Source organism: Tauraco erythrolophus, chromosome 7, assembly GCF_009769465.1.
Source record: "Tauraco erythrolophus isolate bTauEry1 chromosome 7, bTauEry1.pri, whole genome shotgun sequence".
Taxonomy (NCBI): Eukaryota; Metazoa; Chordata; class Aves; order Musophagiformes; family Musophagidae; genus Tauraco; species Tauraco erythrolophus.
The window spans coordinates 15,336,902-15,354,905 of NC_141471.1; the positions used below are offsets into that span (position 1 = coordinate 15,336,902).

Here is an 18,004-nt window from a genome sequence, read left to right on the forward strand (position 1 = left end):
TATCACAAGTCTTCCTTCTTTGGACTCTGTGGTGTCCTAATTCTTTCAAGTTCACAGGTTTCCATAGTGTGCTTCTCCTTTTCTTGTCATTTCTTCCTGCCAAAATGTTCAGGCATCACTAGTATGATGCAGCCTCTGAAGCCTGAATCTCTTAAAGCACTTCAGTAATCTGGCCCTCTTTGGTGTCTGAAACTGGGTGTCTCAAAACTGCTAGTTTGATCGGAATTTAAAAAAATAGTTCTCAGTGACCTCATTTAAGCACTAACATATAACAAATATTTTAAGTGTAGTTATGAAAAATATTAGAATTTTTTCCCCAGTTATCTGCGAAAGACAAGGACAATGACTCAGTTTTAAAAATGTTATTTGTATTTCTTTTAAGGGAATATTAAGAACTGAGGGATGTTTTATCAGGTCTTGTGCAGAAACCATTCTCTGTTCTTTATAAAAACTATGCATGCAATAGTAAATACTGAAGTAAAAAAGCACATTTATAACATTTATTCTTTATAACTGTTAATTAAAAAAACTTCTGCAAATTCTTCTCTTCTCTTTAAAATCTGTAGTATATCTGGTTTCTAGTTGTCATGACCTGAGTAAGGGAACATAACTAACAAAAATTAGCCCTGTAAAAATTGACACTATTTTTGTGTTTTAATCTGAGAGAAATGAAAAATAATAAACGTTACAGGTAGAAGAAATACATTTTACTTAAAAATATCTTATACTCGGGAACATTTTTTCTATTGTTGAAATAAACTACTATCACTCTAATACTAGTCAACTGCTGAGAATTTAGCAGTATTTTGCATATACATATGAGTAATACGTTGAAAGGTTGGATTCTTACACAAGTGTGTTGCACACCAGGAAAACGCTGACAGTGATTCATAGATTCATAGATTTCTAGGTTGGAAAAGACCTTAGAGATCATCGAGTCCAACCATCCCTAATCCCCATTAAACCATATCCCCAAGTAGATCATCCACCCTATTCTTAAACACAGCCAGGGATGGGGACTCAACCACCTCCCTGGGCAGCCTATTCCAGTGGCTGACAACCCTTTCAGAGAAGAAATACTTCCTAACATCCAACCTGAATCTCCCCTGACTAAGCTTATGCCCATTTGCTCTTGTTCTATCAACCCATCACTAATGTAAAGAGCCCTTCCCCCTGATATATCCAGCTGTGGTTTGATATCTCAGTTACTAGCACTGTACTGTTTTAATATGATGTAAGATCTTTTAAATTGAAATAATTTATATTTTAAGAATTTCCTACAGATAGCAATGACATTCTACAATTCCAAATTTATTTTTTTTTAAAAAAGCTAAACTTTTGCCTACTTTGATTAGAATTTCTTTATTTCTATAGGTACCTGAACACACAGTTTATTAAGAAGAACAAATTGACTGAAGCTGATCTTCAGTATGGTTACGGAGGGGTGGATATGAATGAACCATTGATGGAAATAGGAGAGGTAGGTATCTCTGAAAGTGGCAGTAGGTATAAACTGTATTCAGAAGCACTACAAGTTCAGCTTTGTCCTTTTAAATTTTGACTTATCCATGTTACAGAATCTGAATAGTCAATATGGTAGAAGATGTAAGCACTGAACCCTTTGTGAAATGAGATTACAGTTTTGATGTAGAAAAATGTAGTGACGGGGGAAGCAAATATGGAAATTATTGGAGAACTTCAGTTTAAATTGTGATAATAGATACCACTTTGTAAAAAAATTTGGTTTTTTTTAAGTGACACTACTATCTAGAAAATATTTTGAAGAAGCAGTACTTTTACTTTTGGAAACCCTTGAAATATTACTTTTAGGCTTCATTTCTTGATGTGACAAAGTGTAACAGCTTTTTTTGATATTGGACTTGTGTACATCTTACTTCCTAAAGCAAGCAGTTTTGTACTTCTATTGTAGCAACTCACACAGATTTTGAAAGGAAAAAGTAGACGTTCTGCGCACAAAAGTATTGTGTAGGAAGGGCTTATCTTTTAAAAAGAAAAACGTAATTTGGGACAAGCACAAAAGTATTGATGCAGTTGCTAATGTAAGTTGGAGAGACTGAGAGTAATTTTTAAATGCCTATAAAATGAAAAAATTGTCAATAGTAGGACTAAATTCTGAGATACAACCTTGTGCACTTCAGCTCTGCAGAAGTGAAGTATGCATCGTTTCTGTCACTTTGTGACTACTCTTGCTATGAAATATAAGAAAGTAAAATGAAAAGACAATTTTATAACAAAATCTTTCAAATTTTTCAAAACTAAGTGTTTAATTATGTCTTTAAGAAGATTTTGGAAATACTTTTTCAGTCTGAATCAGAACAAAAACCACCATCCTGAATACAGCTGAGTACAAACTTTGCTTTGAATGCTTGTCTGCATATCTGCTTTGTGTCTGTATATATACACACTGCTAGCTGGAGAAGTAATTTATTCTGTCATTATCTGTAGTGGTGTATTGTTTTTTTCCTTTCCTCTCTACCTTTGCCTTTTTCTCTAAAAGGGAGGTGAACGCTGTTTCTCTTTTGGTTTGGAAAGACAGAGAAAACACTTTTTCTTTTCTTAATGTCCGAACCTGACCTGTCAGTGATTGCTGTTCTAGCTCTTTGATTTCATGTTGTTAAGTAGGAGATCTCTGCTGCCTTTAGTTAAGAGTAAGGAGAGACTGTCGTGCATGAAGAAGCATCTTCTGTGCTTCTGACCCAGCTACCCAGCTGATGAAGATGGCACTGCAGTTGAAATTGCTAATACTCTTGACAGGTTGGGAGTGGACCTGAAAAAACCTAAAACAACACCGGAAACATGATGTACTTTAAGTTGGGGCAATTCAAGAAAGGAAATTCTTGTCTTGTCTACCTGTACTGTCTTGAATGCTTGCTAATTGATGGCATCTGTAATGCTTATATCAGAGCTTGGTAGTGCGTATTGCTGCACTGTTTGTAGTATCTTCAAAATGGCATAAGTGTTATCCTTATTTCCTCAATTGAGATTTAGCTGAGCCTGTTCCCGCAATTATTGGCAGTAGTCCTTAGCTCTGTGTGGATGGCTGTCCGTTCAGCTGCTTTGGGGCCTTGGAATAGGTCTGGCTTGTTCTTGGGTCTGGATGTTTCAGATGTGTTAATGAATTCTCCCTCCATTTCAGTGTGCTACTCCATTCCGAGGTATCAGTCAAAGGATGGTAGTGGCAACTTTTGTCAATAGCTTTTGCCCTAGGATATGTTTACCAAAGAAGTACAAACAGCAGACCTGCTAATTCAGCTTTTTTTGAGTATTCTGATTCCTCCTGTTCATGGAATCATGGCCAGGTTGGAAGGACAATGACACACTTTTCTTCAAGCTTCTCAGCAGTTGTCCCTAGGATGGTACATTCTTAGCTCATCATTTGGGCAGGTTATGGGGAGGGTCGAGCTGACCGCCTGTGGTTTTTGATGAGATGTTTGGCTGATGATTTCTGGAATTCTATAATGAGTTTTTCATTATCTCACTCAAGATTCCTTCCATTTTTCTTTACCAAATACTGTCTTTGTACTCTGTAGTAGTGGGAGGTGAATTTTGGATCTTGAGGTGGTAAAGTTAATCTCTGTTCATTACTGGTGTAGGATTATGTTTATGGCAGTTACTCCTTTGCTCTGAAAAGGAATGGGAAATTGAGTCCTACCCTCAAGTAGTGTAATGCATTAAATTGCAGCACTGTTTTGGTGAATTCATTGCCTCAGAAATAAAAGTAATTCACATATCTTGACCTACAAGGCACTTGTCATGTTTATGAAGTCTTTGTTTTGAAACATTTTCTCTTTTGTTATGGTTCCTCTTCACCATTTACCTTTAGGATTCTCTTTTATTCTTTGGATTGCTCTAGGGGCTTTGACAAAATACTTTATTTCAGTTGTTCTTTAGAATGGAAGGAATTATCATTTATTCCTTTTTAGATGACTGAGATGATCTGTCCTTTATCTACCCAAGAGCAAACATGCTTATTTTTATATATAGTTCTCTTCAGTCTCAGCATGAAGTTACAGAAATAATGCCCGTATTTGTAGAAGCAGAACTGTACTTTGTGTACTAAAGTTCTGTCTCAGCGTCATTCCTGTGTGCTAATGAAACTTTGGGAGCTTTTCTGTGATCTTAAATGAGTACATGCTTGCGTAGTTCTTTTGAGGTGTGTAATAGTAGGTACGTACATGAGACCGGAGGTGTGTGTGAGTGTATGGGCATGGATTCAAACAGTTTATCATCCTGCTAAGCGTTCCAGACGTTCAGTAATTGTTGTACTAGGAAAATACAGGATGAGATTAGTTGATGAAAGTAGTTCTGCCAGTGCTTGCAAGACATTTTTTTTATTTCTGTCTGTATGTTATGAATGCATGGTGAAGGATACTGCTTTTTCTGAGTTGAGATCCTGTTACCGATTTCAGACTTCTAAGTTTTCAATGGGAGCCCTGAGCTAGAAGGTAGTTAAGATTTGCCTTCCCTCCCCTCACCCTGTCATGGGGCAACAGATTCTGGAAATGTAGAAATGCCATATTCTGTATTTTCAGTCTAGGTGGAGATGTAAGATCAATCCCTCTCTTCAAGGAGAAAAAAGTCTCTTGAGCTAATACATCAAGTTGCGGATTGATCTGTCTGTAGTTTGCTTGACAGAAATTCCAATACTCCTTTGGGTATTGAATCTGATTCTGACTTACGTGTAAAAACCCCTTTGAATTATGCAATTGTGTTTTTAAAATGATATGTTTTGGGAGCAATTACTTCACCTACAAGAGTAAGATGTTTAGTCGATTTGACTGATCGATCTAATGATCTATTGGGAATAGAGTGAACTGTCCCTAATATAAAGATGATTTGAATTCGATTGAAGTGAAGTGTTAGCTCTGCCAGTGGCTTTCTATATGTTGTATGCATCTTCATGTGGAGATGCTCTCTGTGCATGGATATGAGGGTTCTGTGTCTTTGACTCTGACCCATTGGCCAAGAGACATTCGCTTTTGTCAGCTGAGACTTATTTTGTTACCACTTTTAGACTATACCAGTGTCTGTACACGTTCAAATACTTCAGGTAGAAAGGCCTGTTATTACCTATTACTGTGCAGATGATCTTTTTGTATGTCCACTCAAAACTTCCCCTCGTAACCAACTTGCTTAATGTCCTGATATCCATTTGAGAATCCTCAACAGAGTGGAACCAAAGAATAATCAGTCCTATTAGATGTGTAGGAAGCATGCGACTGGGAAGTGTGCATTCAGATACTGCCTGACTAGGAAGTCTATGTCTGACACTGCTAGTGTACAGATCTGTGTGATCTTCATCCAAATGCAGTCAGATGTTCTGGGAGGAAAAATGATTACAAATAATACATTACTGTGCTGACAAATGGGGGGGGAGAGACATGGCAGACAAAAGAATTTAAAAGGAGAAAGAATAATGTATCTAACAATTTTTCAATCCTGAATGGGGAATTGGTCATCTTTGGTTTTGTTTTGGAGTGTGTTTTTGTGGTTTTTTTACTAATGTGAACTTGTGTGTGTCCTGACAGCTAGCTCTTGATATGTGGAGAAACTTAATGATAGAGCCACGCAGACCCTCCTTATTCGGATGCTCCTCCGAGAAATAAAAAGTGAGTGCTTGATTATTTTTTCTTTTTACACAGTGTGGGAGTATCGCACCTTTTTTACTTTGAAGAGTCTGAGGACTTTGACCAAATTCTTGTATATTTTTTTTGAAGGTAGCTTCTTACTTGATGATGATGTTTTATCAGCTTTTCTCATTGTAGCTACATATTTGTGGTTTGCATATGTAGAAAAAGTCTCTGAAAAAAACCCAGTTAATTCACTGTAATCCAAGGGTAGTGACCTTTTCTGTTTCAGCAACCCTTCTTATCAAAGATTGGGGAGTATTTGGGATAATTCTCCAGGTCCCGTAGGATGCCTTTTGCCTTTCACCACCTGATGCTGGCAGCTTATGGTTTTTGTGCTGTCAGTAAACATAAGGATTTGCTGATGCCAGAGAAGCTATGTTGCTTTGTATGGGTCCCAAAACAATTCTTGCTTTTCTGCCAGGGATCATAGCATCATAGAATGACATAGGCTGGAAGGGACCTTAGAGATCATCTAATCCAACCTCCCTGTCATGGGCAGGGATGCCTCTCAACTAGATCAGGCTGCTCAAGGCTCCGTCTAACCTGGCCTTGAACACCTCCAGAGAGGGGGCATCCACAACCTCTCTGGGCAATCTATTCCAAAGTCTCACCACCCTCGTACTGCAGAATTTCTTCCTAAGATCTAATCTAAATCTGTTCTCCTTCAACTTAAACCCATTTCCCCAGGTCCTATCAGTGGATACTCTTGTAAAAAGTCCCTCCCCAGCCTTCCTGTAGGTTCCCTTCAGGTATTGGAAGGCAGCTATTAGGTCCCCCCAAAGTCTTCTCTTTTCAAGGCTGAAGACTAAGCTTCTGGGTTTCTGTTGTTGAGATGAGTGACTTCACTTAATGTTCTTGGTGCTTTACTTGAATGAAATGGAAATAATTTTTTTTTCACTTTGAGGGAATTTTATTGTTTTATTTATGAATCTCTTTGTTACTTTTAAACAAAGACCCTGGTAGTTTCAGGATTTGGGGCTTTTTAAGTTTTGATTTAAACCCCTTATACTGTTTAAGTCCCAAAGGATCTTTTTATTTATGAATAAACAGAAATTTCAAAATGTACTGTGGACCTTGTGTGTAGTTGTAAGTTCCATCAGTTTTTACATTCGCTACTGTTTAGAGTAGCTCTGAAGTTGCCTAGTGACTGAGGTTTTCTTAAGTGATTGCTTGCCTGACTCAGGTGACCAGGCTAGTGTAGGTAAACTGAAAGAGTGAGGTAATTTTGGCTGATTGAGGTGCCTTGGACATGTGCTTAGTCAGCCAAAACCTCAAAATTCCTTTCTGAATTAAGTTTTTGATGATTAAGTAACTGACATGATGTCCCTCTTGGGTGGTATTTCTGAAGCCAGGAAGTATTTATTTGCTTTCAGTTGTTGAACCATGCTTCCTTTGTAACCAGTGCTAATACATATCTTTACTATAACAATTTATTTTTATTAAACAAAGATTCTCTTGTTCATGGTGAAGAAAATTCTACTTTGTTACATTAAGCACAGTGACACTGAAGACTCATTTTAGTCAATCTATATATTTCACTGGTGAGAGGAAGTGGAAATCTGTGTTAAAACCTTTTTCAGCAGACATCTGATGCCTCTTAGAAGTAATGGTGTGTGTTTACCTTGAGACTGACTGCAGACCTCACAAGGGTATTTAGATCAAGACTGCCACTGGCTCTGTGGGGCATTAGGTCTTGAGACTGTAACAAGTTGATGTTATTTGTTATTAAACCGTTTTGAAAGTTTTAAATAAAACTTGAATCATTGTCTCTAATGGTTGGGTCTGTAATTTTTTTCCCCCTCTGTTGTTAAGGATTCTTCTATGTGATCTCCAAGAAGTTAATTCAACTCTGTTTCTCAAAATATGTCTAACAATTCATAATAAGTTTGTTCTAGCCACTTTGGGGTCTATGTATCATGTAATGGATTATATAAGAGAACATATTGTAGCTGTTCTTCCTGGTGTCATGAAATGTAGGGCTTCCTGTGGATATTCTGAGGATGGCCTTTGCATGTAACTACAGACTTGTTGCTATTCTTTGCTATAATTCCAGTGGTCAATACAGTTTGTAAGAGGCAATTTTAAAGACTTTGCTGCAAATAGCTGTTAAATGTCTTTTAGCATTGAGTTCGGCAATTCAGGGATTAAACAATGTCTTTGAAGAAATGAATATCAGTAAGTTATGTCTATCAGAGGTGCAAGAATTGTGTGGGAAGTTTATTACCTATAAAATTCAATAAAATTACTAATACATGTATATTACTAGAAACCTCTTGATTAGATGCCTTCGTAAGTGTAGTACTGAAGTGTGTGCATGGTTCAATTTATTAAAAGCTTTACAAAACAATAAAATTTAATAGATGGGACAGTTCAACTTCTTATAATCAGAAGATTTTGCATAGTATACATTGATATGCATAGTTGATAACCAACACTGTAGTCAACTGGTTGCGTGTATATTTATGGATGTATTGGATCTACTGGAAAAGGTAGGGGGAGCAGAGCCAGAAATTTTGCTTTCAGTTTTCATTTTATCAGTGTATTTAACTGGAATTTTAAAATGGCTTCTGACTAAAATCTTGAGCACAACTACTTTTTAGAAGCTATAAACTTGTGCAATACACTATACATTAAGATTAACAATAAACTTTTTGGCACGTGAAAATAAATACATACAAGTAGTGACTTGTGGTTCAGCTGAACAAGATGACTAAACTGATCTAAGAGTTTGTTGATGCCAAAAAAGAGCAGGCTGTGCTCTACTACCTTTCTCGTGCTGAATTTGATGCCCATCTAGTCCCTTAGTGAACCAACTAAACTGCTAATACGACAGAAAACTGGCTTGGCTAATACTTCTCCAGATTGGCATGATGAGTCCAGTTCAGCAAAGAATTAGATGAGTGCCAAAGCAATGTAAGGGAGGAAAGCGAGCCCTGTGACTGAGCAAAAGGGAGCAGGATTAGCCCCCTTGAACAGCAGAGAACTGTTTAATCAGTTAAGTCTGTCTTGTCTGACTGCACTCCTCTGTATAAAGAGTTCTGAATATAACACACTTTCTTCCCCCTCCCTCTAGCCCAAGCACTCCTCCTACAAGGCATGCTGAATATCAACTTACGCATTTTTGTTTCAACACAACAGGAAGCCGGCAAGATCTCGAATTGTGAGAAAATTCATGTATGAAATTCTTAAACAGAAATAATTTGGAAGTCATTCAGGTGCTATCTCAAATGACAGTGTGATTAGTACAGACTAACCAGGAGAGGCTTCTCTGCTAAGATAACTAACACTTTCTAACTAACTGAACCCATTCCTGTCTAGCTGATACATTATTTATACCATTTGTTTGAAAGGAAAGCTATTGAAAGTTAATAACCTTTTTAAGTGTTTGAAACAGACTCTTCTAGTTCACAGAGAATCCTGTAGGTAACTGTTTTCAATAGGCCGTTGGTCTGACACAGCAGAACACTGCATTTGAATGATGGAATCTTCTTTAATGAATACAGTATTTATTGTTGTACCTTAAACTTTAAATATGTTCTGTGGGACTATACTAGTACACTGTATGATACATGTTCAACTTCTACTGTTAGCTTTAGTCTGAAGATAGGAGTAAGATGGAGTTGATATAAAACAGCGCAACATCTTTGAGCTTGTATTTTGTAGTTTTCTCCATTCCTTTTGAAAGGAAACTCAGGAGCAGCAGAAGTAGTGGAACTTGTGTTTCTAACACTGCATCTTTTGGTCCAAATTCCCCACCAAACATCATGGCTCCCTTCTGCCCTGCTAAGATGTCCTGTGACATCCCTGCTTCAAACTGTATGGCAGCTGCTCTGTAGCTGTAAGCATCCATATTGCTTGCTGACTGCTGCCAAGAAGGAAAATACACACTTAATAGACTTCCATCTTGGTGGAGTCACCAGTTTCTCTCATTTTAGTTTGGCAAATACTCTTATTACTATAACTTTCATGAAAATTATCCTTGTAACTTCTGCAACTTCTGTCAAATTTTGTTGAAACTAGCCATTTGTGTTACAAATTCTTGGGAGCAGAGTGCCATTGATATAAAGAAAAACCTGAAGATGCTGCCGAAGTGGAAAGAATGCTAGTTTTGTGACATATGTTTATCTTGGAAATAGCATAGCTTTTCAGATAGGTTCACGGTGAAGTTGATAACACAGTTCTGTGAGTAAATTTCGTGATAACTTTGCTGTAAATGCTTAATACTCACCCACTGAGGACTATGTTAAGCTACTAAAAATTATATGAGTGTCGGGGAGAAAATGATTATGGGCATCTGTTAAAAAATAAAAATAAAATAAATTTAAAAAAAGAGCTTACATGATCCTGGCAATTGTTCAAAACTTGTCATTTGATTGGCATCTGCATCCTGACTACCTCCGTATTCAGGAGTGGATTTAAACTCTTTTTCGTTGTGCACTACTAGCTACCCAGAAGGCAGGCAAGGCTGGTTCCATGTTGCATTCCTTTCCGTCTGTTGCCTTCATGCCATCTGGCCTCTGCTTCGAAAGCCTGTCTCCTCCCTTGCAGCTCTTCCATTTAGCATCTGCCTCCTGTACTTTTACAGCTTTTTCCTAAAGATACATTGACCTTCGAATCCCCTAGGCCTGACCTTTGTTGCCCCCTCTCCTCCTGTATCACTGTAGACCAAGGTCTATGAAGTGGCCTGTGAACCGAGCAGAGGGGAGCTGGGTCTTCATCTGTAGTTACAGTAATGTTTCTTGCGCTTGTGTCATCGGTATCTTTCCAGGTCCAGAACCCTGCCTGCTAGAGGTGGAGTGTCTCTTGACAGAGTCCTGCTTAACTTTTAGTTATGTAGCTTCCTGCACTCCATGACATGGTGAGATGTTCACAGGCTGCGTGCATCCTGCAGCTTACCATGGTCCTGGGTCCCTCTGGAGTGGAGCCAGGTGCAGGCCCTGTGTTTGGTGTTACACTTCTTCCCTTCTGTGACATGCTGCTGCCTCTGTCATTGTATAATCAGACCCAGCAGAGGAAAGTTGGCAAGAATTCAGGGGGTGATTATATGTACCCAAACCCAGGTTTATTCCATTGGTTTAGCTACCAGAACCAGAGGGAACCTTCCTGTCTCCCATAGGGGAAAAAAAAATTGGACCGTCCCTGCTGGAGCAGTTAGCCATTAGGTCCGCTCGTTGTAGTGGGTGACCAAGCTGCGTAAACCATACAGTGACTGCTTCTAATCTGTTAGAGACGTCGTTCTTTCCACCCATCACGAGCTTAAGTTTTCGGATCTTAGGACACAGTAGTACTTAAAAGCAATACCACATAATTAACAGTGGTGAACATATGAATATGATCTGGTGTATGAAATATAATGACTACTGATACGGCTGTCCTGGTAAACTTCCCTAGCTCATGAGCATCCTCTGGAGTTTTTATCAATTCCAAACCAAAATGAATGAAATTAGCAAAATTATTTCTCCAAAATTATTATTGTTCCACCCCAGCCTAGATGGGTATATGGTAATGTTTGGGTTTGAAGTATTTTTGTTGGCTTTACTTTTTCTTTCCCTTTTTATTTTTTTTTTAATCACTCATGTAAATGACTCTTCTATACCAACGTAAGTTTCTAACAGAGAACTCATTTGTCTTTTCAGTGCAATCTGGATAAGTAAAAGTTCTTATTCTATATATGTGTATTTGTGTACATATGTATTTAAAAAAGGAAAACCTTTGAAATTACAGCTGCTGATGCTTAAGTGTAAATATACTTTTATAAATCATATTTTAGTCCTATTTAACACCTTAGGAGTTAGGGAATGTTTTTTTCCATTTTTGTAAAGTGTATTTGAAAGGTGGTCTTTGTTAGAACAGTTCATGTTTTAAGAAGGTCTCTGCTGCTCTGAGTGTGGGTCTGTTATTTCCAATGTTTGCAAAGGAGTGAACACTGATGTTTTTAGCATACAACATACTTGTTTTAATTACTTTTGTTTTCAACTGAATGGGACTAAAGATAGTATTTTCTTCAGTTGAACTTGCTTGTCTGAAGCTAAGAACTTGACTGGAAAACATAAGGTTTTCCTTTTCCAATGTATGATTAAAACTTGTGACCATGCACTAAGTATGTTATTTGTTCCACTTGACATCTACATGTTGAACAGTAGATACTCAGAAAAGAAACTAGCATGCCTCTTGGTGTGATGTTGGCAGAAATTTTTTTTTTTTTGGCAGAGGCAGGGGTGTGAAAGTAGGCTCTTCGATAAAGGCTACAGATACAAGATGGAATTTATTGTAACTTTTAAAGTACTTGCTTAGAGTATTGATTTGGAATACTTATATCCTTAGCAAATGCTTGGAAATTTCATGACCTTCAAATGCTTTTGAATTGCTATCTGAACAATTTAAATGTATAGCAGAGAAAGAAGAGTGCATTTTGATTTAAAATTAATTTTCTTTAATTTTGCCAATCATAGAATCATAGAATTTCTAGGTTGGAAAAGACCTTAGAGATCATCCAGTCCAACCGTCTCTAATCCCCCATTAAACCATGTCCCTAAGCAGACATAACTATGTCCCATCTAAGCCGAGGAATTTACTGGAAAATGTTTCATCCAATATTATTTCATTTGACTATCAGAAGAGTTATATTAGATACCTACTTTCTCATGAATGTTTGCTTTGCCTATTTCAGTGATCGCTGTGGAGAAGACCCAAACCGGAAAGTAATCCATGGGGTTATTAACTCCTTTGTTCATGTTGAACAGTATAAGAAAAAATTCCCCCTAAAGGTAGATACACACTTCTGATTTATATTTTTAATTTTGAATGTTAATCCTAGTATGTGCATTATTTGTCCTTCAAAAAAAAAATTCTTCCTTTTAGTTTTATCAGGAAATTTTTGAGTGTCCTTTTCTGAATGAAACAGGGGAGTATTATAAACAAGAAGCTTCAAATTTATTGCAAGAGTCAATTGCTCACAATACATGGAGAAGGTAAGAGAGTCTTCTGTATATGTGCAATAAGCAAAATCTAATATTATTGATATACTGATGATACATGCGTTCCTGTACAGTTCCTATAGTTGTCCTGTATTGTGTGTTTTCATGCAGTTTAAACTTTGCTTGTTGGTAGTATGGTTAATCTGAGTATAAACTACAAACCTTGCCTATGGATGGACTGTCAGCTTCAAAATAAAATAAAATGAAAAAACAACAAACCAGAAAACCTACACAAACCCAACCAAAACACGTATCAGGTTGATCAGTATTGCTTCCTCACTTCCTTATTTTCCTACTACTTATAGTAGCATAAGATGAGAGTTTTAGCAATATAATGGTTAGAGAAGACTACATGGTAGAGTTGTTACAGAGCATTGTTAAAAATTTCATACTCTAAGGTGGATTTTCTTTTATTTCGCTTTGTGGTGTATGAAGGCAGATTGTGATTAAATTAAATGTAGTTCTTATACCTTGCTTGAGGAAAAATTAATATAAGACTTGGAGTCAGTCCTTGGTACTAAACTGTCCACACTAGCAGGATAGAAGAGTTGAAGAGAAGGCTGTGAGATGACTTTTAATCGTAAGGAGCAAAAGCTAATGGTGTGCACCTAAGGTGAAATTCGGGGACATGCTAAGACTTCAGTTAAACCAAAAGAAATGCAGATTCATTTTGTCTGTCATTAGCAATCTGCAGCTGCACTACTGTCCCTAGACTGCCCTCATATTCACTGGGTATAAGTACTTTTGTGTCACTATTCATATGACTTATTTTATGATAACGCCTATTTCCGTCATTGAAGTTACAAAGAGAGGTTCGATTAGTATCTTAGATGTACACATAGACCTATTGAGCAGATGTTTACATACAAGCAGAGGGGTTTGGAACAGTAAAGTTATTCTTAGAGTCATATAATCAGGTACTGTGGTAAAACTTTCTGAGAAGGAATAGGTAGTATGGTAGCAGAAATTGGGGAAGACTGGCCACAAAGTTGAAGGGAAGAAGAAATGTCGAGAAGATAAATACTGAGTGCTATTAGGCATCTAGTAGTGACTGAGCCTAGTCAGTACTCAAGAGCAGAAGTTTATATTAATTCAGCAACAGCCTGATTCAAAAGAGCAAATTTAACTTTTCAGCATCCTGGACAAGTTCCTTTTTTTAACTTTGCCGCTTCTCTGTGTCTCATTCTGCATACGTATACTGTTGTATATTCATGGTTCTATATTGGTTGTTAGTATTTCATCAACTCTCAGTTGAAAAATTTGTCTGTAGGTTTTAGGTAGATTAAAAGATGAAGAAATGCGGTGTCGGAAATACTTGCATCCCAGCTCGTATGGCAAAGTGATTCATGAATGCCAACAGAGAATGGTAGCTGATCACTTGCAATTTCTACATGCAGAATGTCACAATATTATCAGACAAGAGAAAAGAAGTGGTAAGTCTCAATGTCCACATTGAGGAGCGAAAGTGGTTTTGTTTTATTCTTTTAGTATTGCACTTTACAGTCTTTATTCAGTGACCTTCTATGCATCTAAGCATTTTCAACGAATAGATGTTACCTATCTAGAAAGCCCAGTTAAACACTGAATGACATTTTTCTTTTACCATGTAATTCATTTTCATTCTTTCAAATACATAGTTGAAATCTTTTTTTTTTTTTCACTGTTTACAACCCTTCTTTTGGCCAATACCCTTTCTCTTTCCTTGTCTTAGTCTGCTTAAAACACACTGAAGTCCTGTGTCCTGTAGAATTAATCATATTTTATACTTGTGTTTTCATTTGTAAACCAATGGCTCTGTCTTTACCGATTTCTTCATCATCACTTGACAGGTCAGGATTCTAAAATACTTGGGCTTCTTTTCATAGCCACTTTTATTGTCCTGAAGCTTTTGTGATCTCTTTTCCTGAATCCTTTTTACAAAAGCAGATATTCTTATAGTTATATTCCCTGCCTAACTTAAAAAATTATGCTTCCTGATGACTACATGCCTCTTACCCTTGAAAGAGTGCTTATTCTTGCATGGAAGATGGTATCTATGATGTGAAACAAATTATTTTTCACAATCAAACTTAAATTTTATCTAATAAAAGTGTTCAGTTTCCAGCGAGTTTTGTAAATTTGATCAGAGCTTGGATCTGTTTTTTGAAAAAAAAAAAAAAAAAAGAGAGAAAAAAAAAAAGCAGTTGCTTATTTACAACTTTTCTAACCTGAGAAAAATTTCAAGCCACCGCTGGAGGAAAACAAAAAGTAAAGAAGGTATCTAAACTGATTTTAGTCAGCTGCTGCTAATGGAGATTTAGGGAGGCCAAGGATTAGAGTAAACTGGCACAATACTTTTCCATACTAACCCACCTGTCCTCTTGGAGTCTCTCCTAAATAAGCAGTGTTGGAAGAGTGAGGTAGTCACAATGGCAGTACTCAGTAAATACTGATGTTAGCCCTACTCTTTCATTTTTTCTTTTGTCAGTGATCCAGTGTATGTTAAATTATTTTTTTTTTTTCAAAACAGTTGGTCTTGTTTCAGTCTTTTCAAAGTTCTGTGTGAAATTATGATACTATACTAAGTGTTGATATTTAGTGTTTCTAAGCATATTCTATAAAAATGTATCTCTGTTACAGACATGGCAAATATGTATACTCTGCTTCGTGCTGTGTCAAGTGGTTTACCTCATATGATTCAGGAACTACAAAACCATATCCATGATGAGGGCCTTAGAGCAACCAGCAATCTTTCTCAGGAAAATGTGAGTTTCCTCAGGCAGCTGAAATTCCCTATTCAATTAACATTCCTGATGAAATGTTTACTCTTTTCTTTTTAGTCTACTCTGTTGTGGTTTTTTTTTAATTTTTGTCTATATGAAATTGGTTTGAAACATTATGAATAATTTGTAACTTCTAATCAGCAAGCTTAGCTCTGCAACACATATCTATCCTGAGAGTTGATTGTTGTGATCTAACTAGAAACAGCTACAACTAGATGTTTCTCATTGTTTGTTTAATCCTGTCATGGCAAGTTCCCTTTTGTTCCATGTATGTATTTTTTTCCTGAATTTCTCTAAGTCAGTGGCATTTGCCCTTCCGGTACGTTAGGAACCAATGAGTCCATTTAGTTTAATTGTATGTTATTTGTAAAGACTTGACATCCTGTCCTGGTTTCAGTGTATTGTTTTTCACTAATAGCTTTCTAGTCTCATATTTTTCATGTAATTTCTGAAAATACTGTAGCTTAATTATTTTACTCAAGTGTGTTAAACTTTTTTCGGTTCATGTGTATATAAATTGCTCAATTCCATTTTTGTTCCTCTAGCATTGTTCTTCAGAAACAAACAAACAAGGTTTTATTTGGCATTGTATTTGTGCATGTATATGCATCTTGCTGTCTAGATCTGTGCTCACTTTGGGACAGTAACTTTGGCCATCCAGTGTTTCTGTCTATAATAATACATAGATGTGAGCTGTTGTAAATTCACTCTTTTATTGACTGCACAGGAGTTCTTAGTCTTCCATAACTCTGATGTGCATACTGAAAGTGGGTTGAAATCTTTAGGAGCGTAGTTTGCTTTCAAATTATCTGTAAGCTTATTGAACTTATTCCTTCATAGTAATAGTATCTACATAAAGAAAAGAATGCAGAGCCATGAGGGTGGTGAAAATTCATAGCCTTTTGTAGATAAACTTCAAATGTGAAATACTTGCTTCACTGTGTGGATTAGTACATCGTCATCAAAACGTTTTTAATGTATGACCTGAGAATGCCCTTGAGGAGTCAGAGGATGCAGCCAGTGCATTGCACACTCGTGCATTACTGCCTGCCAGCTTGTCTGCATAGGGACTCCTCTAGTTCGTATTAGTCATTTCTATACAAAATGTTATGCTGAAGTGTGGCTCATTAAATCTGATAGGTGACTGTTCTGTGTAGAAAAATTCGAAGGATTCATCCAGATTTGCCCTCTCTGAAGTCAGTGTGTAGGAGAAGCAGGAGATTTCTTATATCATTAGTTTTTTGGCTTGCCTGCTGTATTTACATGTTAGCATTAATGATTTTTGAAAGAGCTAATAAAGGATTTTAGGGTATGATATAAAAGATTAGACAACATGAGAACAGTATAGACTCAAATCTATGTTTGATCGCAGGACTGTAAATATAGCCATAGACCTTTTATTTACAAAGCATGCTCAAGCACAGCAGCGTAAGAGTACCACAATACAGAATCAGTCCTCTCAAACACTTAATCACTATGATTTTAACTTTTATCAAAAAGAATAATTAGGAAAAAATGTACAACTAATGAAGATATATTTGTGTGTACATTATACTACTTCTCTCATTAATTTGAATTCTGTTTTATCTACCTTTTTTAGATGCCAACTCAGTTTGTGGAGTCAGTTTTGGAAGTACATAGTAAATTTGTGCAGCTCATCAACACTGTTTTGAATGGTGATCAACACTTCATGAGTGCCCTTGACAAGGTAACTTTTACTCAAGTAAAAAAAAAACATTGGAAAGCAAAATGCGTGACTCTGTTTCAGGGTCACCAGAATTCTTCAGAGCATCAATGCATGTTCAAAGATACAGTTCTTATGCAATTTTTCTAGTGTAGAAGTGCAATGGAACAAGAGAATCCAGTGTTAGGATATGTAAAAGATATGTACAAAGGAAATAACTATAATACTTAAATATTTTTCGAAAGACCGACCTTTCTTTTCATTGTAATTCAAAACACAAAAATGGAGCCTACTCCTTTAATATAAATTTAAATGCAGATAAAAAATAGACAAATTGTGGGTTTTGGAAAATTTGGTAAATCTTACATGTGTTTGAACTTGAATTTGCTTGCTGACATCATGTTCAAACTCTGAATGCTGATAGTATTACTCACATAGAAGTTTTATTTAAATTTTTGAAATTGATGATACAATATCTGGAAACTTGCATTACTTGAATCACTGTCACAATAGCTAACTTTTTCCAGGAGAGAACTGCACTTGAAGTTAAATAAGCCTGTTTAGAGAAAGAGGCTTGCTGCTCTTTTCTTTGACTTGCATAGCCATTAGCCATGAAGATATTTAAGATAATAGTTCTAATAGTTAAAAATTTTATTAATAATTATTATTGTTATGAATTTTAATAAGTTATTGTTATAAATGTTAATTAGTTTTATTGATATAAATTTTAACAATATCAATGATAGCTATTTTAATAACTGTTATAAATTTTAATAATGCTTATTGTTATTAATTATACCTAACTTTATTATAATCATTATTGTTGTTATTAAATTCTGCAAAACATGCCTGGGCTCATGAGGGATTGAGTGGCTCCTCCTCAAAAATGAAGTACATTTTATCTAATTGATTTGTTAATTTTCTACCCTT

General features: G+C 36.3%; 1 protein-coding gene across 1 annotated transcript in view; it reads left to right on the forward strand.

The window, feature by feature from the left end:
• Nucleotides 1-18,004, forward strand: part of CUL2 (cullin 2) — a 53,191-nt gene that overhangs the window by 17,918 nt on the left and 17,269 nt on the right. Inside the window, 9 exon segments of the mRNA XM_086614481.1 lie at nucleotides 1,375-1,480; nucleotides 5,550-5,586; nucleotides 5,589-5,634; nucleotides 12,322-12,418; nucleotides 12,513-12,594; nucleotides 12,597-12,622; nucleotides 13,899-14,061; nucleotides 15,248-15,372; nucleotides 16,991-17,098. Of these exon segments, the coding sequence (XP_086470607.1) occupies nucleotides 1,375-1,480; nucleotides 5,550-5,586; nucleotides 5,589-5,634; nucleotides 12,322-12,418; nucleotides 12,513-12,594; nucleotides 12,597-12,622; nucleotides 13,899-14,061; nucleotides 15,248-15,372; nucleotides 16,991-17,098 (790 nt within the window).